The sequence below is a fragment of the Molossus molossus genome, unplaced genomic scaffold (assembly GCF_014108415.1).
Source record: "Molossus molossus isolate mMolMol1 unplaced genomic scaffold, mMolMol1.p scaffold_m16_p_4, whole genome shotgun sequence".
NCBI classification, from domain to species: domain Eukaryota; kingdom Metazoa; phylum Chordata; class Mammalia; order Chiroptera; family Molossidae; genus Molossus; species Molossus molossus.
In genome coordinates, this window is record NW_023425377.1 from 99,128,901 (window position 1) to 99,151,456 (window position 22,556).

The 22,556-nt window shown below is 37.4% G+C and overlaps 1 protein-coding gene across 1 annotated transcript in view; it reads right to left on the reverse strand.

The window, feature by feature from the left end:
* Positions 1-22,556, reverse strand: part of FSTL5 (follistatin like 5) — a 700,938-nt gene that overhangs the window by 462,659 nt on the left and 215,723 nt on the right. Inside the window, exon 4 of the mRNA XM_036241790.1 lies at positions 13,570-13,818. Within this exon, the coding sequence (XP_036097683.1) occupies positions 13,570-13,818 (249 nt within the window). The remainder of the gene's footprint in view (positions 1-13,569; positions 13,819-22,556) is intronic.

The window sequence follows — 22,556 nt, forward strand, 5'->3', positions numbered from 1 at the left end:
CATACAACATGAATTTTAGGTATAGTATCTGAAGACTTTTAAAAAATATTCTTATCAAAAGACAGCTCAATTTTATTTAATAGATATTTCTCCATTGTTTTTTAGGTAGAATGGGAGAGAGAGAGAGAAACATCAATGACAGGGCCTCTCCAGGGACTGGAATTGAATCCTTGACCCTTCAGTCTGTGGTTGATGCTCTAACCACTGAGCAAAACTGGCCAGGGCAGACAGCTCAATTTTAGAAGTCACATTGGACTTTTCCCCAAATAAGACTTCAATGTTTTACTAAGGTCCATGAAATATTTTTTGGTGTTTAATTATATGCAATAAGTTCCTTTAGGGAAAGGGTATGTGAGTTTTCCCCAACTGCATTTCATCTTTTTTCTCCAAAAGCAAAGTTGCATCGATCAATCATGAATTAACTATAATTCAGACACTGCATGTCCTTAGCCACTCAAGCCCTTTCTCTGTTACTCTGGACCCCTCGTTATTTTTAAATTCTTCAGTCCTTGCTTCAGTCGTGGAAAGACAGTAGAAGGTGAAAGGCCAAGTTATGACAGTGACAGGAACAGTATTACCAGACAAACTCAGGAGCCAGACTGGGGGTGACGGGGATGGGGTGGTGGGAATCGGGGTGGGGGGGAATGTCCTTAAATACCCTGAAATGCATTAGAATACTCCTGTAGGGGACAAAACCCTTTTTGTTTTTAGATAAACTCCAATTCTAAAACTTTAAAAAATAAGTTTTTCTTCAACTTCCATGAGAATTTCCAGATTTGATAAATGAGAGCTTTACAAGGAAACGGATTTCCGATCCAGTCTGTGCAACTCGCGGGCACTGGCACTGAAACGGGCATAGCTGCATGAAACCGCGGGTGCGCCACATGAGGAAGGTGATTTTGTGCCTTAAAACACAGCTAAGGATTCAGGAAGATCATTCATTGAGTGGCTTACAATTTAATTTATTCAAGCACTTTAGGATTTGATCATTAGAAATAGTAAGTTTAGCCCTGGCCGGTTTGGCTCAGCGGTTAGAGCGTCGCCCTGCGGTCCGGAGAGACCCGGTTCGTTCCCGCTAAGGGCACGTACTTCGGTTGCAGTTTGTCCCCGGCCCTGGTTGGTCGTGCGGGTGGCAGCCACTCGATGTGTCCCTTCACGTCGATGTTTCTCTCTCTCTCTCTCCCTTCCTCTCTCTCCCTCCCACTCTATCTGTACAAAAAATGGAAAAATATCCTCAGGTGAGGATAAAAAAAAAAAAAAAGAAATAGTAAGTTTATTTCCTCAAAATTTTACCTATTATTGATTAAATAATTATTAAAAATATTCCATTCATCTTTTTCTCAGAGTAAGTAAAATTTATCGTTGAAGATTTACTTTATTCTAAATAATATTGATAGTATTGATTGATAGTTTAAATAAAATTCCACCTCCCTTAGGACTAAGGGCATATTTGGTATTTAGCAGAAACTCAGACCATAAAGGGGGCTAATGTTATTCTTAGTAAAATAAACAAAGAAAAAACAATTTAAAAAAACCTAAAATACACACACATTTTCATTCAGTGAAGAAAAAAAGTTAAATAATGATTGCACTGTGATACAAATATTACTATTCCTGTTCATATATTTTGTTATTTTATCTTAAAATCACTGGACCCTCAGCTGGTCAAGTAATGAGGTGTATCAGCATACCCTGAATGCCAGTCTGTAAAAAGCCATTGTTCTATTGTTATACTATCTAGAAAAATAAAGATTTTTAATGTTTCTATAAATGTTCAAGTGTTATATAAATGTATATACATACATTTATATTACTATTTTTAAACATATATTTATGAATTACTTCATTATTGTCCACTGTTATAAATGTATTATATAACTATCACAGAAGTGAGCAAGTTGGGTGATAGTGTGCTTTAACCAACGTCCTATCTAAACATTTACCTTATAGAAAAATCAGATGAAAATTACTCTCACCCATATGAGATGTGTAAAATTAAAAATAAGAATTTTTAAATTAAAATTCACTTTATCATAAACAAGGAAAAACATATTTCATCAAGTAATAATCATTTTATAGAAGATGTTCTTCCACACTATAGCTGCTTTAAATTTTTAAAGAATGATTTAACTTAGTTGCAATTGTCACAGACAGTTTTAGTGGACGATGACATGTGTCTGTGATGCAACTGCACGCATAACCGGTGGTGTTCTGTCGGAAACAACTGAACTCTGTATGCTCGCCTACATCCCAGGTCATCTGTGTTCAGGAAAGTCCCATGAAAGACCACTTTGTATTATGGTCGCCCCTTCTTATCCAGGGGACACATTTCAAGACCCACATAGGATGCCTGAAACTGCAGATAGTACTCAAACCTATATAATGTGTTTTCCTACATATACATTCCTATGACACAGTTTAATTTATAAATTAGGCACAGTAAGAGGTTAACAATAACGAATAATAATATAGAACAATATACTGTAATGAAAGTTATGTGAATGTGTTCTCTCTCTCTCAGCAAACTAGCATTAATTTATTTTTTCTTCTTCACAATTTCATTAACAAATAATTTGTTCTGACCTTAGATCTTAGGAACTTCAGCATGAGTATTTTTCTTTCCTCAAGTTGAGAGTTTTTATCTTTTCACCTATCGGAAGCACTTTCTGGCTTCTCTTTGGCATGTCTGAATTCCCAGCACCTCTACTCTTGTGCTTCGGGGACATTTTTGTGTAAAATGAGGGTGACTTAACACAGGCACTGTGATACCACAGCAGGGGGTCTGATCATCTGCTAACCGAGACAGCTACTAAGGGACTAATGGGTGGGGAGCATCCTGTGGAAATGCTGGACAAAGGGAAGGTTCACATAGGGTGGGATGCACTACCTGTTGAGAGGTTGTTATCATGTTACTCAGAGCAGCTGGCAATGTGAAACATAGGCATTGTTGATTTCTGAAATTTTCAATGTAACATTTTTGGAACATGGTTGTCCGCAGAGTAAATGAAGCTACGGAAAGCAAAGCCAAGGATAAGGGAGGACTACTATATAGGAATATAAAGTGAATATAAAGCAAATGAGTCACATTTACTTTACAAGAAGATTATGATTATATGTGTTGCTTAGATAAAGCAAAAGCCAACAAAACTTTGTTTCTTCTGTTGATGTGAAGACTCTGGGGATGGATGCACAGGTTGGTATAAATGAAGAATATAACCTTTGCCCCCGATGTCCAAACCAGGGGCATATGATGCAAGGACTGGTGCAGTCCTGGCTGAGATCTGTTGACTGTTGAGGATGCTGAGCATTCAAAGCACAGCCAAGCAGAAGAAAAGGAGAAATAGACAGGTTTGTGAAAGTGGCTGAGCCTGGAAGCTTCTGGGGGACCCACCTGGACAATGTTTTAACCGATGATTTTGGCACATAAATTCTGAAATTAGAACCCGACATATGCAAATCTATGATAAGTCCAGTCAGAACTTCCAAACTCCTGGGTCAGTATACAAGACAGACTGTGTGCTAGTAGAGTGGAAAAGAGACTTGAGTGTCCTGAGGAAAGGAGATTTCTAAGTGTCCAAAGAAAATGACAAGAAGCCAGCCAGAGTCAAACAAGTCTTGTGAATACTCACTGACATTTTAAGATTAATTGTCATTTTCTTCTTTGTTACTAGTTGTTGATGGCTACATGAAATCAAGAGATTGCAACAATATCAAGGAGTTAGGAAAAATAGCAGTAGAATGACAAAGACAAGGTATTCAGGTCAGTACTTCGCTAAAAAGAAGACAGCATTTTGGTCTAGCTGAAGGCTCTAGCTCAAATTGATCCATTCCCTTTAATGTGATTGGAAATTAGTTTGGAATAGAGGCTTCTTTTTAAGCATTAACAGTTCAGTTCTCCTGAGTTTCTTTTGAGAAACAAGGTCAAAACCTGGCTGGTTTTGCTCAGTGGTTAGAGCATCTGCTTGTGGACCAAAGAGTCGTGGGTTTGATTCCAGGTCAAGAGCCCACACTTCTGTTGCTGGTTCTATCCCCAGGCCAGTTAGGGTCATGCGGAGGCAACCAATCAATGTGCTTCTCATATGGATGTTTCTCTCTCTCTCTCTGTCTCTCTCCCTCTCCTTCCCTCCCTCCCTCCCACTATTTAAAAAAAAAAAAAATCAATGAAAAAATATCCTTGAGTGCAGATTTCAAAAAAAAGAAACAGGGTCAGAAGACTGGGTAAATGGTATCAGTGCTTTGACCTCTTCCGAAAGCCACAGAGCAATGATTTATTGATGTCAGGTCTACAGCACTCAAGTCTCAGACAGCAATGGTCCCTTTGGGGCAGGGGAACGTGGATGACGACAGGAGGGGGTGGGGTGAAAGGAGGCTTTGGCTCTGAGCAACAAGCCATCTTCTGTATCTCGAAGTGGATTTTCTAAATGTTTTGAATGACCTGGAGTCACATATAGCCACCTTCTGCCACCTATTGCTTGTTAAGATAATGTCTGGATGTCTAGATAATATTACTATTAGTTTGTTTATTTATTTATTTTGATAGTATTTTGATGTTGAAATAATTAGCAGTACTTAGAAAGGGCCTGGCGTTATCTTTCTTTTATATATTTATAAGTATGTTTAAGTGAAGCGCACTGGCTGCTGCTAGTAGATGCCGGTGCAGCAGTGACACCTTTACACAGGCGTCGGTGTGCCTATTGCTGAGGAACCAATGAACAAAGCTGCTGCCATGTGGCCCAGACTGAGCTTTCCTGAGCTAGGAAGGTTGTGCCAATGTGTCATGTAAATGTTTCCACTTGCTAAGATTTTTAAAGGCCAAAACATGTGCTATATTATTCAAGCATATTTTCCCCCCAGGACTTGAAAGTAATGTTGACATAAACTTAATTAAACCCCCAAGTCGCACTCTTATGTGTTGTAGACTGTCATCGCAGCTGAACGCCTTAGTTGTTCTGACTACTGGAAAACACAGCCATCCCAACCTACACGTTCTTTGATCTTTCACTAAAAGTGCTGCTGATGTAGCCTTATTAGTGTTTTCCAAGTGAAAAATACACAATGATCAGTTTTGTCTTGTATAATTCATTTGCACACATGTATCGATTTTGAAAGTAAGTAAATGAGGGGATTCACAAAATAAATGATGGCTTTTGATAAGGCATGAAAACTCCACTTCAAAGCTAGAGCTCTAACGTACTATTCTGTACTTGTATGGGAGTAAATGAAAGTCCAGTGACCAGAGAGATAGAATGCAAATCAGTAGTTCTTTCTCCTCCTCATAATGGACACTTAGTCAAAATATGCCCTGTTCCACATACATCGTCATTAGGTTCTCTGGGTTTTTATACGGATGCATTAACTTCAGCATACACTACATCACTACATCTTAACTGATAAGATCACTTGTCTGAAAATAGAGTGAATAACCAGCATTGCCCAGGTTGGCAGATAAAACTTAGGTTGAGGATGAAAATTCTGATAGAGGATTCCTGCCTGCTTTTTAAAACAATATGTAGTGCCTTTCAAAGCTGTAAAAGTTCACATGCATGATGAGGTGAAATTTGTTCTTCATACATTCATTCCCTTTGAGTTAACCTCCTTGTTGATGTTTTCTTAATTTGTCTGTCCACTTTCTTGCTGAATATGGTTTTAAGGGATCCCTGCTCTCTATAATATGGACCTCATACTCAGTAATAATAAACTGACAAAAATAAAAACTAAATATTCATTGTTGAATGCAATGTGGCACTTATGCACTGTGTTAAAAATGTGTTTCACTAAACAAAAGGTAGAAAGGTTTGTTTTGATATAGAATGAGTTCAATGTATCTGAATATCAAGTACATTTGCTTAATCATGACATTTTTCCCACAATGGAAAAAACAAATACCATTGGTCATTCACTGATTGTCTAGTCACTCCATGCGACCCTGTTGGCAAAACTAAGAATTGTGTCATCTCTGTCTTTGGATAGACCCTTAAGAATGGGTCTGCCACTGGGTTAGGTGTCAATAATCATCAGTGAATAGTTTAAAATATCATATTTTCTCAAACATACTAATCCATGGTATACATATGCATGTATTTTATTTCTGTAGTTACTTTACATGAAATATTACCTGGCACCTTTTGATAAGCATGTAAAATTTTGTGCATTTAAAAATTTAATTAAGCATATATAATATTATTCCTTTAAATTAATTACACTAATGCTTAAATAGGCTCATCAAATGCTCATGCATCTCTCTCAACTTTAATAGCATTTTCTTCCATTTTAAGGAAAATAATGTTTCAAAAAATAAATTGAATGCCAACAACACTGGAAACATTCACACTAAGTCAATCTGTATTCTAACATTATCAGTAGCCAGATTGATCAAAACATATAAAATTATCTTAAATGTAGAAATATTAGGTAGCAAATGTTTGAGCAGCCTCAAACTTTCAAATAATTTGCTTAACCAAATTTGTCAAAGTGCAGCCTCACTAAAATGGTTATTTTCCATAACATTTAGTTATAGCTTCTCTACAGAATTAATAATAAAATGGTATTGTAAGACACATTTCAAGATAATTTCCCATCCACACTCTTTTTGGTGAGTTAGCTGCCAATAGTTCTTCTTTTTCTAAGTAAAAAAAGTGTATAATGAGTCCCTATGTCAATCATAGTGACTGCTAATTGATCAGAGAGATAGAAAGTCATTGAAATTAAACAGCCATTATAGGCCTATATCTTGGAATACAGATTGTATTACTGCAAATTTTAACTAAGAGGTACAAATATAAACTGAATGTTAGCACTTGGAAGTTAAGCAAAATATGTAACACAATTTTTAGGATGTAGAGATGTTTGAGGAATCCATTTGGCCTATATGCAAAGGAGAGGCAAAGGGTACCCACCGGGAGATCTCTAGATAGCAGAGTTGGTGTACACAGTAAAGCAAAGATAACGTAATCATACCACCCCTGAGAGAGATGAAAAATGTGGCTTTAAACTCTTTCTGTATCTATCATTATTCTCTGGGGAAGTAAATATCCTAGTTAAACCCAATTCTTCATCTTCTCAAAGCCTTAATCTAAGCAGCTGACTATATTTGTAGAAAAATACACATCCACAAAACACTACTCTCACTTTAAATTTATGAGCAGAACTACCATATGTTGTTTTAAAATAGCTGGAAATCCTATTGTATTCTCTTAGACTTCTCTCCTCTTTCCTTGTTTATTATTTCATAACCTTGTTGTTTTGTTTTCCTCAAATCTATATCACCTCTCTGTCACTTTCAACGGATGCTTCATTTCTGATATCATTATGAAAAATAAGGAACCAGATGGAAATAATACACTCTTATATCATAACATATGTCCATCTTCCTGCACCTGAAAGTGATCATTTTCCTTTCCTTCTGAATCCATGCTCTCCTCTAGATTTAAGTCTGTCCCTTATTCATCAGGCCACATTCTCTCTGGTCTACCCAAAGGCTCTGCTCTGGCAATTTCCTCCTGTTTTTCTTGCCCTATCAATTTTCCCCTCTCTGTTATTTCTCCTCTCATTATTCCCACTCACACCTCTCCCTTCTGACCCCTACATATGTGTTCATATCTGCACTATATACATATATTTGCTCTTCTTTGGAGAAACACACTTCCAATAAGCTTTCTTTCCTGGCATCTCATTTCTTCAGTTTCTATTTTCTATTACATACTCTTACCAAGGTTAATCAGGGCCTTAGTCTTTCCAAATCTAATGATTATTTTTCAATCCTCAACATACTTGATCTCAGCAACATTTAAGTCAGCTTGTTATTTTATCCTCCATGAAAAACAATCTTGCTTAGCTTCTGTGTTGGTTTAGCCATTGTGTTGGTTTTCTTCCTCTGTCACTGGTGACTACATATCTGTCTGCATGATCTTCCTCCACTTCCTGACTGTTGAAAGTTGAAGTACAACGGAGTTCTATCCTCAGCTCCCTGATCCCCAGTGTGCACTCATTCTAGGGTTTATCTCAACTATAAAGTACCTTGGCTTATCTCTTTATTAATATACATATAACTCCTAAATCTATGTATCCTGCTCCAAACTCTCCTTTGATTTTCTGATTTATATGCAACTGTATAAATGACATCTTCTCTTGCTTGTCTAAAAGGGACTCAAATTTAACTCACCTTAAATGCATATGTATTTGTATAAGTATTCTTTTCAGATACACTTCCAAATGTGCCAGTCTCCCAATGTTTCACATTTCAGTAAATGACCTCAAACCTTTTTTTTTTTTTTTTTGCTTAGCTTATTTCTTTAATTCCCTAAACTCTGTGTTCAACCCACAGGAACTAGTTTAAGACAGTCCAATAACTTTGTATCACCAATGGAACTTCCATCATCTTGATTCCAATCACATCTGCCTGAGCACACACTACCTAATAGATTGAAGCTCTACTGTAACCACAAAGTTAATCAATAATTTATACCAAGATAATGTGTTTTCTTAAGCCAAAAAGAAATGTACTGCATATCAATACATTAAATTACTTAAAAATGTTTAATTAAATTAAAGAAGTTCTTTATATTTAGCTTAACTAATACCAAAAGAGCAACACTGATAATTACCTATGCATTTTATTGTGCTGAAAAATGCCAAATCTCCTTTATTTAATGTGATTACCTACAATTTTTTTTTTTCATCAATATCTGGATGATAAACACATGTAAAACCTCTCACTTTTCCCATTTGGCATTCATTTTTTTTGTAATTAATAAGTTTTCAAATGTTCTCTGAAAAATATATAGGCACCCCTTAGAAAGGATTTTCAAAGTAAAATATAAATCAGACTAATAGAAAAAACTTTCAATTGCATTTTCTAGAACATTTTACCCCAATTACAAATGCTTCATGTAATCAATGGAAAGTTTTTCATCATTTTGTTTTTGCTAAAAAAAAATATATTAAAGAGGAGAAATCAACTACACTGAGAAATAATAGTTGTAAAAATAGTTCTTCACTGTGTGGGTTACAGAAATATCACATTCAGCATTTGAAAATAGGATCCTGAGCAAATAAACATGACAAGTGAAAGTGTCAGTGAGAGGTAGTGACTGATACAATATTGAAACAGCTTCAAGATGGAAGACAAATTATTTGAACTAATGTCTCATTTTTTCCTGTCACTACTGAATATTGTGCTTATAGCTATTAATGAAATATTCATACAGCCATAGAAAATATGAATAAAATCTTGAACTAAATATTTATTTTATAACTTGAAACTGAAGAAAAATGATCTAACATGAAAATTACAAAAGCAAGATAATACTATTTATGTATTTGAAAGTTAATTTTAGTTTTTATATGTCACAAACAGGAAGATTTGACAAAAATTAAATGCAATAAAACACCAACTTAGTCAATAAAGTTGATTTTTTGTGGAAGGGGAGGGGAGTAAATTAACATTGTTATACATCTAATAGATATTCTATTTAGATACTAAATATAATGAAATTTTATTATTCTAATAAATAAATAAGATAAAGAGAAAGTTGATATATTTTGAAGACTATAATTTTTTATGAATGGTATAAAAGACTGTTTGCACATAAAATAGAAGTTGTACAAAGGTAGCTTTTCAGGAAAAAAAAAAAGCACTCTAAAATCAAATGTGGATCAGCACAGTACATTTACTGATATACTTTAAAATATTGTTGACAGCCTCGTTTTAAGCCCAAATTCTACAAGCCCCATCTTAAAAAAAAAAAAAAAAAGGTTGAGTAAAAAATCCAATTAAAAAAAAATGAAACATGAATGTCTCTCCAGATTATAGCAAAGAAAAAGAGCACAATGTCAGATCTCATTCATTCAAAGAGCACACATATAGCCATAAAAATCATATTTCCCAAGTTCTTGTTGTTTGTGATGCACATTTAAGTGCACAGAACATTTGCTTTTATGGCAGTTTTATTCTCAACACAGAAAATGGCAACAGAGTTTTTGTTCAATTGACTTTCTCATAAAAGCTTTAATTCCCTATTTGGCACGAGCTACATCTTGAGTTTCTTACTCCAGCTTATGTCTATACTCCAAGTATAAATTCTGCTGTGTCTGGCAGACTGACCTGGTGTCAAGGTGAGAGAAAATGACACCTGTTATAGGTGACTTGGGATTGCAGCAGTTAGAAAGCCTTTTGGGGGTAAGGGTGGAGATGGTAAATGGCATTTAATTGTTGTTATAATAAATAGCTGGTATCACATGAAAATAGAAAGTTTTATGCTATTAAGTACCCATATAAAGTATTTGATACTAATAAACAAATAGTAAAATATTTTAATTTTATTAAAGTCAGTTTCTTCGTAATCAGATAAATGTGAATAGAAATAAATTAGAAAAACATTATGTTCATAGATATATCATAGGTTTTCTGTACAGTTCCACAAACCTTATATCATAAAGATAATTCTTAGTGAATTCATGTCTATATTTGAATCAGCAATAGTAAATGCTAAGCATACTGCAGAAGCATTTAAATATTTAACATAAATAATAGTAGGAAGATATATAGATATAAAGATACAAATATCCATACAGATATATATTTTTTGACCTGGACTCTAATCTTAAATTTAAAAAAAAATGAATCAACAGACATGATTGTACAAATATAATCTATTTTTAATATAATCTATTAAAAGTATTAAAATGTAAATATCTAACATAAATCTGATAAATTTAGTATGTGAAACAAATGGGACTTACATTAAAGTTCAAATAATAAATAATGCAAATCCTACATGTTTAAAAATTGTTTTATGTATCTGCTAATATTTTTCCAGTATTATTTTTTTTTATTGAACTCTATTATTTTGAGATAATTGTTGAATCATATGCTGATAAGCAATAATACAGAGAGAGTTCATGTACCCTCCACCCAGCGTGGGGCAAAATAGGTTGACAATTGTTCGTATGGAAAAATACAATAATTACTAAATAATAATACAAAAATAAGCTCTCTGTTTTGTGTACTCACAACTGTCAACCTACTTTTGCCAGCCCCTGTATAGTGCCACACCATAACCAGGATATCAACTTCCATGGTATATCTAGTAACCTTGCACAGATGTCTTGTTTTACTTGTATCCATTTGTGCATGGGTGTGTGTGTTCCGCTTTATTTTACCATGTGTGTTTGTCCACCATAGCCAAGAAGAAACAGAATAGTAAAGATCTACAAACATTTTTTAACATCAATTTTAAGGCACTAGTAATCTTTTAAAGCAGAAGTTAAGAAATTTTTTTCTGACTAGATCCAGGTGAAATACTCTCTAGGTTTTCCTGGCCCCTCTCCTGCTGCTACAACTTCACAGTTCTCCCTTCATAGGGCAAACGGCTCCCCAAACAATTCCTAAACAAATGGCTGTGGCTTGTTCCAGCAAAACTGGAGGTGCTTCTTCCATTGCACCATTATTGGAAACTATAAATAACTGAAATTTCACAGAAAATATTATTCACAATCACAAGAATTCATTTTAGTCATTGCAGCAATGTCAGGCCTTCAGCTATATAGAATCTTCTTTTATGTCCCAAACTTGGCCAATCATACACAACTAAGACAGGCAATTTATTGTTTTGGTCTATATTATTTACTTCCATTCTGCTGAAATAAAGCCCTTTTATGAGTGATATATATGTTAGGCAAACCACCGAACAAATAAAGCTACAAACAGAAGTCCCATAAATTCTGAGACCTGGGAAATGTGCTAACTAGCTCAGAAAAAATAAATGGAATTTTAATACTATATATAATGAGATAGAATTCTGGAGTAACCATAGATTTAATAAATATGCTTAGTATAAGTGTGAAGGACCAAGTTTTTGAAACCATTTTGTATAAGATCATAAGGAAGAATATTTTTTAGCTATATCCAGTTCATGTCCCTCCATCCTGAATTACAGAGTGAGTGCATTATGCCTAAGCATCCAGAAATAAAGCAGAACATTAAATAGACCAGATTTCTCCCACATGATATTTAATACCATAGATTTCCATATAATCAATCCTTTAGTGTGAGCTGGACAAAACCTCAGCTGGAAAATATGATTCTAAATTAACTTAATAGCATATATTTACATAGTTTTATGATATCATGCATCAGTGGAATAGAACATTTTCCACTGTATCATCTCAGGTCCAAATTACAGAAAAAAAAAAAAAACTCTTTTATGAGCTTAAAGCACAATGTTAATAGAATCAATTTCAGTTATTTGTAAAATAGAATTGATAAAAGAGAGGAATAAATTGAACTAAAAATCAAAGTAGCTGCTCTTCATTCTGACAAGGAAGAAAATCTAGTATCATAAAATTTTCTGAACATGTAGTAAAGGTGCACACAGGTCATACTGGTAAGAAAACTATTCTTATTTTTTTTCATTTATATTAAAGGGCTTCTAGTAGCCACAATAACTTCACAGTGTTTCATTTAAAAGCTTTATGTATAAGTTCTTCATAACCTTGGAAACAGTACTTTATTTATTCTACCAAGTTTGAAAAAGGGCAATTTTTAAATTGTCATTTTACCTTAATAGGTGAGCAAACGAAGCGTAATAAGATATTTGAAGCATACATTTAAACTAAGAATTAAACCATTCAACAAGTTTTAAGTGTAAATATAGTTTAGGAGTATTCTAAGAAACTGGGACATGGAAACAAAGATTAGTAATTAGGTTGATAACTGACCTATTTGAATGAGAGTTTATACATGTTTAAATAATATATTAATACTTTAATTAAATAATCTATTTCACACTTTAGAATTTCAGTCTGGGTCATAACTATTAACAAGCAAATATTCTCTCCAGTACAAAAAAACAACAAATAACAAATAAATTTATAAGTAAATAAATGACTTTAAAACTGTTCAATGATTTATTAATATAACATGTTAAATAACTTGTCAAATTACTAATTCGGCAGTACCTTTCCACAAACAATGACCAAAGATTCTGAGTAGCATGAAAGTAAATACCAATAGTTTAAAAGTCTAAATGAGGGTCGTCTCAGGTTTATTAAATAAGTTTAGCATGAGTTCTTCACAGTTATTTCAGTGGACATGTATGGGTTCAGTATGATTTGAATTATATGGTACAAATGAAACCATCCTTTTTAATCAGGAGGAAATGAGATGTTATCCCAGCATGACTTGGCATTCACTATTCCCTCAATTCCACTCCAGGTGCTTTCACCGGGTGGATATGGCCTGTTGAGTGACTTGGCCAGCTACCCTGTATCCCTAATATAACTGCATGATTGGGAAGCCATATGGTACCATGCTGTAAGCTGTATTAAATTTTGAGTCATATTTTGGCCAGCTTTGTTCTCATAACTGAGATTCCGAATTGCATCCTTGTAAATCTCTATACACTTGCTGATCACTGGTGTAACTAAGCTCACGTGGTTTTCTTTTTGTGTTCCTTTCCCTTTTCAGACCTTCGCTGATATAAAATTGTGTTCGAGGTAAACTTACAGGCAGTCGTTGGGAGGAGAAAAGGAAGAGAGGAGGGGGCCGATTTCGGTTCACCCTGAACTCACCTTTGAGGAAGCAGTCTTCGTTGTGCACGATGGTGATCTTTTGCTTCTTCAGGCAAGCGGCTCTGTGCACCTCGCAGTGGTTCTGGTAGAATTCCCCGTCCGACCCGCACACGGGCTTGTAGTGCCGTTTGCAGAGGTTCATGCAGGCGCATTCCGCTTGCCCCGTCTCTCTGCCGATCACACAGTGCCTTCCCAGGCCGCAGTACTTATTCTCACAGGATCCCAAAGGGCCATCCTGAATATGGAATCCTGAGGACAAAGAAAAGAAAATCATTGGGATTTATATGTCCAAACAATAGGCTCCTGTCCAAGTTTCCAATGAAAAAGAGGTTGTCTAAGAGAAACATAGTCTAATCAGGATTCAGCTGTACTCAGTGGAGAAGGGACTTAGAAACCGGCAGATGAACTTTCTCAGAATATTCTCAACATTCTTCCCTTCCTCCCCTCCAGTCCTGGAGCTTCTTTCTCTCCTCAGTGAGCACTGTGGCCCTTTAGAGCAAAGTTAAATGGCCTCAGTTCAAACCCTGACTCTACCACTGATTAGCTTTACATCTCAGGAAAAAATTACTTCTCTGTACCAAACTGTCCACTAGTCAAAAGGGGATAATAGCATAGAGCATCTTCTCCCGTTGTACAAAATACTACCTGTAATGATCCACAGAAAGCACATCCTGAGTACACTGCAAATGTTTAATAAATGTCAATTTTCACATTAACAGAACTGTGGACAGGGGAAAGAAAATATATGTATATAAGGCAGGAGATAGGAATAAAAAATAGTGTATTGAAAAATTCTTTTTTTTTTTTTAATCTTTATTGTTAGATGTAAAATGTATTACAGATGTTCCACATTTTTCCCCCATTGACCCCCTCCTCCCCACTCCTGCCCCCCTCCCACCTTTTCCCACACTATTGTCTGTGTCCATTGGTTATGGATATAAGTTCTTTGGTTTATTTCTTCCCAACCCCACCCCCCAACGCCTTTCCCCTTGAGGTTTGTCAGTCTAGCAATGAATTTGTGCTTCTTAATTCCTTCATCTTTTTCACCCATTCCCCCAACCCCCCTCCCAACTGGCAACCAACAAAATGTTCTCTGTATCTATGAGAATGTTTCTGTTCTACCTGTTCATTTTGTTTGTAGATTCCATTGTTGATAGATATGTATTCATTGCCATTTTATTTGTTCACACATTTTATCTTTTTCTTCAAAAAGACCCTTCATCATTTCATATAATAACGGTTTGGTAGTGATGAACTCCTTTAACTTTTTCTTGTCTGGGAAAGTTTTTATATGGCCATCGATTCTAAATGACAGCTTTGCAGGATAGAGTAATTTTGGTTGTAGGTTCTTGGTTTTAATCACTCTGAATATTTCTTGCCACTCCCTTCTGGCCTGCAAAGTTTCTTTTGAGAAATCAGCTGACAGCCTATGGGAACTCCCTTGTAGGTAACTAGCTGCCTTTCTCTTGCTGCTTTTAAGATTCTCTTTGTCTTGAACCTTTTGCATTTTGATGATGATGTGTCTTGGTGTGGGCCTCTTGGGGTTCATCTTGTTTGGGACTCTCTGTGCTTCCTGGACTTGTATGTCTGTTTCCTTCACCAAGTTAGGAAAGTTTTCTGCCATTATTGTTTCAAACAGGTTTTCGATTTCTTGTTCTCTCTCTTCTCCTTCCGGCACCCCCAAGATGCGAATGTTGGCACGCTTGAAGTTGTCCCAGAGGCTCCTTACACTATCCTCATTTTTTTGGATTCCTTTTTTTCTTTTTCTTTTTGCTGTTCTGATTGGGGATTTTTTGCTTCCTTATATTCCAAATCGATGGTTTGCTCCTTGGATTTACATACTCTATTATTGAAGCTGTGTAAATTATTCTTTATTTCAGTTAATGCCTCCTTCATCTCTGACTGTGTATCCATGATTTCTAACTGGTCCTTTTTTATGCTCTTGAGGCCCTCCCTAAGTTCACTGAGGTTCTCACTGAGTTCATTGAGCATCCTTACAAGCAGTATTTTGAACTCAGTATCTGTTAGGTTGCTTATCTCCCTTTCGCTTAGTTCTTTATTGGGGTTTTGTTCTGTTCTTTCATTTGGGACCTGTTTCTTTGTCTCCTCATTTTGGCTGCCTCCCTGTGTTTCTTTCCGTGTATTACTTATTGAGAGGTATGGGGCTCACTGAGACCCGATGCTGCTCGTTTGAAAGAATTTAGGAAAAACCTGAAGCAGGATCCAAGACCGGCCAATCCTATGGTTAAGCAACTGGCAACAGCTTGGGTGGGCCCGAAAGTTGTGTGGGGCGGGACCTCAGGGAGTCAGGAGGGCGGGGCTACCAGTGTGAGCCAGGTTGCTGGAGTCCCGGATATGGCTTCTGTCTGCCGCCCCAGGGAAGGGCTCACGAAAGGAACAAAGGCCTCTGACAGCACGTTTGTCCCCGAGGAAGCCCCCTCTCCAGCCCTCGCTCCAGTGCCAGACAGCTTAGTTCTTCCCTGATGCCCCTCGAGCTGCCTCCCCTCCGAGCTCAGAGAGAGAGAGTCCGATAATTCCGTGCGCCGGCCCTTTAGGGAGCTGCCTGGGGCTCCAGCCGCCTCAGCCTCCCTGAGCCTCAGTTTCTGCTGGTTTTTCCAGCCAGAAGTTATGGGGACTTCTCCTCCTGGCACTGGAACCCTGAGCGGGTCACCTGGTGTGGGATGGGGACCCCTCAGTCCTCAGGAAGGACCTTCCCAGCCACGGGAGCCTCCTGATTTTTATCCGCCACACGTGGGTGTGGGACCAGCCCGTCGCACCGCTGTGCCGCTGCTGCCGCTGGGCTGCCGCCACCCCTCGTGCTGCCACCCCTCCTACCAGTCTGGATGTAGCTGCTTTTTTTTTAAATTCCGTAGTTGTACGACTTCCATTCAGCTTTATTTCAGGCGGTTTTGAATGATGGTTGTTCTGTAGTTTAGTTGTAACTTGGATGTGGTTGTGGGAGGACGCGATACCGCGTTTACCTACCCGCCATCTTGACCGGAAGTCTCTACTGAAAAATTCTTAGTGGATTCTGACAGCCGATCATTTCTGGTTTTGACCTTTGCCACTTGACAATCACTTCTGCACTTTATGACTGAATTATTAAATTATGGATAATTTAATTTTCTTGTTACTTATTCACTCTAATAATTTCCACTGGCATAGAAAAAGTATAGATGGATCTAGCATTCTTGAACCAAAACCAAACAACTTCAATCCTTTTGCTTTCATCGGCAGAACTGGCTTTTCTCCGTTAAGAACTTTCTTACTAGGAGAACCGAAAAATGGCGGCGGAGTGAACGGAGCTACACAGACCGTCTCCCAGAACCAAACAGGAATTACAACTATAACACAGACAAATCGATGGGAAAAAGCAACAGAAAAGCAGCCTGGAGGACCATACAACGAGGGACACTGACTCCATCCCGGTAGGCTTGCGAAGGCGCGAGACGGGGCTGGGAACCCACGGTCGCAGCTCAGCAGCGGCCTCAGCTGGGAGCAGCGCCCGCCGGTTACACTCCCAGGCGGCTCCACAGCCCAGAGCCGGGACAGAGGCTGAAACACCCACAGCTACTCACCTTGGGCTCCGGCAGAGGGAGGGCGGACTGGACTGAAACTGTGTCGAGACACTCGGGGTTTGGAGGGCGCTCAGAGCTTTGGCTGAGTGCAGCCACTCAGGACGGTGGCCACATTGCTCCATCCCAGAGCTCTGAGGAGAGGCAGCAGCCCCTCCCTCGGAGATCCAACCCCACCCTGTGGGCCATTGAAGTGCTAATTGAGGCTCACTAACAACCAGTATCGGCCCCACCCTCGTGAAAGCCCCTTTGCTGAGCACCAGAGGGAGTTTTTCAATCAACTGACAACCCAAAACTCATCAATTAACCTAGACTGCTAGCCTCCAGGCAAAAAGCTAGAGGATAACAGTACGTTTCCTGGGCTGGCAACTTTAACCAGGAAAGTAAGACTTGACAGTGGTGTTCAACGTGGGTACTCCCTAGCTCATCTAAACACAGGAGAGGGAGCCACAAACAGCAGAACACCAACACCCACAGGGAGAACTTGACAGGCTCCAAAGCCCACATTGATAGCCAAAATGGTGAAACACAGAAACAGAAGCCAAATGAAAGAGTAAGACACCTCCACCGAAGATGAGATCAATGTGGAGCAATTAGGCATGTTAACAGAGCTAGAATTCAGAGCCATGATCTTGAGGGAGCTGAACAGCATGAGTAAGGACATAGAGACACTGAAAATAAGCCAAATGGAAATTAAAAGCCAACAAGAAGAGATAAAAAATGACATATCTGAAATGAAAAACACATTGGAAGTTTTAAAGAGCAGAGTCAGGGAAGCTGAGGACCAGATCAGTGAATTAGAAGACAGAGTAGAAAAATCAACCAATCAGAAAAACAAAAGGAAAAAACTATTAAAAAACAGGAAGACAGCTTAAGAGAACTATGGGACAACTGGAAACGTAATAATATTCGCATCATAGGAGTCCCCGAAGAAGAAGAAAATGAGCAAGGGATAGAGAATATATCAAAAAAATAGTGAGAGAAAACTTCCCTAATTTGGTGAAGGAAGAAGGCATTCAAGTTCAAGAAGCACAGAGAGTCCCAAGTAAGAAGAACCCAAACAGGCCCACACCAAGACACATAGTAATTAAAATGCCACAAATTAAAGACAAAGAGAGAATCCTAAAAGCAGCAAGAGATAAGCAACAGGTTACCTACAAAGGGAACCCCATAAGGCTCTCAGCTGACTTCTCACAAGAAACACTACAGGCCAGAAGAGAATGGCATGAAGTAATCAAAGTCATGAAAAACAAGAATCTGAATCCAAGACTACTCTACCCAGCAAGGCTATCATTCAAAATAGAAGATCAAATAAAGAGCTTCCCAGACAAAAAAAGGCTAAGAGAATACATTAGCACCAAACCAGCACTGCAAGAAATGTTAAAAGGACTGTTGTAATTAGCAGTAGAAATGGGAAGAAAAATAGAACCACACTAAACAAAAATGGCAATAAATAAGTACATATCAATAATCACCTTAAACGTAAATGGATTGAATGCTCCCATAAAGAGACACAGAGTAGCTGATTGGATAAGAAAGGATGACTCATCTATATGTTGTTTACAAGATACCCACCTCTCAACAAAAGACTCACATAGGTTGAAAGTGAAGGGATAGAAAAATTTTTTCCAAGCAAATGGAAAGCAAAAAAAAACTGGGGTAGCAATACTCATATCTGATAAAATAGATTTCAAAATGAAGACCATAACTAGAGACAAAGACGGCCACTACATAATATTGAAAGGATCTATCCAACAGGAAGATATAACCTTGATAAACATATATGCACCCAATATAGGAGCACCAAAATATATTAAAAATCTTCTGGAGGACTTCCAAGGAGAAATCGACAACAATACAATCATAGCAGGGGACTTCAACACCCCGTGGACAGCACTGGATAGATCCTCTCGGCAAAAAATTAGCAAGGAAACAGAGACTCTAAATGAAGCACCAGACCAAATGGATTTAATAGATATCTACAGAGAATTACACCCCAAAACTACAGAGTGCACATGGGACATTCTCAAAGATAGACCACATAATAGGACACAAACTAAATCTCTACAAGTTCAAAAAGATTGAAATCATATCAAGCATCTTCTCAGATCACAATGGCATGAAACTAGAAATCAATTGCAACAAGAACATGCACAGACATTTCAACACATGGAGGCTAAATAGCATGTTATTAAACAATGAATGGATCACCGAGGAGATCAAGGAAGAAATTAAAAACTTCCTGGAAACCAATGAAAATGAACACACAACAACACAAAATCTATGGGATGCAGCGAAAGCAGTTCTGAGAGGGAAGTTCATAGCACTACAGGCCTACCTCAAAAAACAAGAAAAATTTCTAATTGACTGTCTAACCTCACAACTTAAAGAATTAGAAAGCAAACAAAAAGAAAACCCCAGAGCAAGTAGAAGGAAGGAAATAGTAAAGATCAGAGCAGAAATAAATGACATAGAGACCAAAAAAACAATTCAAAGGATCAATGAAACAAAGAGCTGGTTTTTCGAAAAGATAAACAAGATTGATGGACCCTTAGCTAGACTCACCAAGAAACAAAGAGAGAGAACCCAAATACACAAAATCAGAAATGAAAGAGGAGAAGTAACAACCAACACCACGGAAATACAAAAGATCGTTAACAACTACTATGAACAAGTATATGGCAACAAATTCGACAATCTAAGTGAAATGGACAAATTTCTAGAAACACACAGTCTCCCAAAACTATTCCTGGAAGAGATAGAAAACTTGAACAGACCAATAACAACTAAGGAAATTGAAGAGATAATCAAGACTCTCCCAGCAAACAAAAGCCCAGGCCCAGATGGTTTCACGGGGGAGTTTTACCGAACATTCAAAAAAGAACTAACACCCATTCTCCTCAAACTATTTCAAAAAATTCAAGAAGAAGGAAGACTTCCAAACACGTTCTATGAGGCCAGCATAATTCTAATTCCAAAACCAGAAAAAGACACTACGAAGAAAGAAAACTACAGGCCAATATCCCTGATGAACATAGACGCCAAAATCCTGAACAAAATATTAGCAATTCGGATCCAGAAATACATCAAAAAAATTATTCACCATGACCAAGTGGGATTCATTCCAGGGATGCAAGGCTGGTACAATATTCGCAAATCAATAAACGTGATACACCACATAAACAAAATGAAGAATAAAAACCACATGATCATATCAATAGATGCTGAAAAAGCATTCGACAAAATCCAGCATCCATTTCTGATAAAAACGCTCAGCAATGTAGGAATAGAGGGATCATATCTCGACATAATAAAGGCCATATATGAAAGACCTACAGCCAACATCATACTCAATGGACAGAAACTAAAAACATTTCCATTAAGAACAGGAACAAGACAGGGATGTCCACTTTCACCACTCTTATTTAACATTGTACTGGAAGTCTTAGCCACAGCAATCAGACATGAAGAAAAAATAAAAGGGATCCAAATTGGAAAGGAGGAAGTGAAACTGTCATTATTTGCAGATGAAATGATATTGTACATAGAAAACCCTAAAGACTCCATCCAAAATCTCCGAGACTTAATAAATGAATTTGGCAAAGTAGAAGGATACAAAATTAACGTCAAGAAATCGATGGCATTCTTGTACATCAATGATGAACTCACAGAAAGAGAAACTAAAAAAACTATCCCATTTACCATCGCTCCAAAAAAATTACGATACCTAGGAATAAACTTAACCAACGAAGTAAAGGACCTATTTGCAGAAAACTACAGGTCATTGAAAAAAGAAATAGAGGAAGATATAAAAAAGTGGAAGCACATACCCTGTTCATGGATTGGAAGAATTAACATAATTAAAATGTCCATAGTACCCAAAGCAATCTATAGATTCAATGCAATCCCCATCAAAATACCAACGACATATTTCATAGAACTAGAACAAATACTTCAAAAGTTCATATGGAACCAAAAAAGACCCAGAATAGCCACAGCAATCTTGAAAAAGAAGAACAAAGTAGGTGGGATCACAATACCAGATATCAGGTTATACTACAAAGCGACTGTAACCAAAACAGCCTGGTACTGGCACAAGAACAGGCATATAGACCAGTGGAACAGAACTGAAAACCCAGAAATGGACCCAAGGCAATACGCTCAAATAATATTTGACAAAGGTAGCAAGAGCATACAGTGGAGTAAAGACAGCCTCTTTAATAAATGGTGTTGGGAAAATTGGACAGCTACATGCAAAAAAATGAAACTAGACCATCAACTTACACCATACACAAAAATAAACTCAAAATGGATAAAAGACTTAAATGTGACCCGTGAATCCATAAAAATTCTAGAAGAAAATGTAGGCAACAAAATTTCGGACATCATACGGAGCAGAATTTTCACTGATACATCACCTAAGGCAACAGAAATAAAGGAGAAAATGAACACATGGGACTACATCAAACTCAAAAGCTTCTGCACAGCAAAAGAAACAATCATCAAAATGGAAAGGCAACCCACTGTATGGGAGAACATCATTGCCAATGATGTATCAGATAAGGGGTTAATTTCCAATATATATAGACTGCTCATACAACTCCACAAAAGGAAGACAAAGAACCCAATTAAAAAAATGGGCAGAGGAGCTGAATGGACACCTCTCCAAACAGGACATACAAATGGCCAAGAGACATATGAAGAAATGCTCAACATCACTAATCATCAGAGAGATGCAAATTAAAACAACAATGAGGTATCACCTCACACCTGTCAGAATGGCCGCCATCAACAAATCATCAAACAACAAGTGTTGGCGAGGGTGTGGAGAAAAGGGGACTCTAATACACTGCTGGTGGAAATGCAGACTGGTGCAGCCGCTATGGAAAACAATATGGTGCTACCTCAAAAAATTAAAAATTGAACTTCCATTTGACCCAGTGATCCCACTGCTGGGAATATACCCTAAGAACCCTGAAACACCAATCAGGAAGAATATATGTACCCCCATGTTCATAGCAGCACTATTTACAATAGCTAAGATCTGGAAACAGCCCAAGTGTCCACCAGTAGACGAATGGATGAAAAAGCTGTGGTACATATACACAATGGAGTACTATGCAGCGGTAAGAAAGAAAGATCTCTTATCCTTTGAGACGAGATGGAGGGACCTGGAAAGTATTATCCTAAGTGAAAGAAGCCAAGCAGAAAGAGACAAATACCACATGATCTCACTTATATATGGAATATAATGAACATAACAGTCTGAGGAATACAGTAGACCCAGACACATGGAAGTAGGGCACAGACTGACATCCCTCAGAAGAGGGGATGGGGGGTGGGGGGATGGGAAGAGATAAACCACAGAACTTATATGCATGTATGCATGACCAATGGACATGGACAACTAAG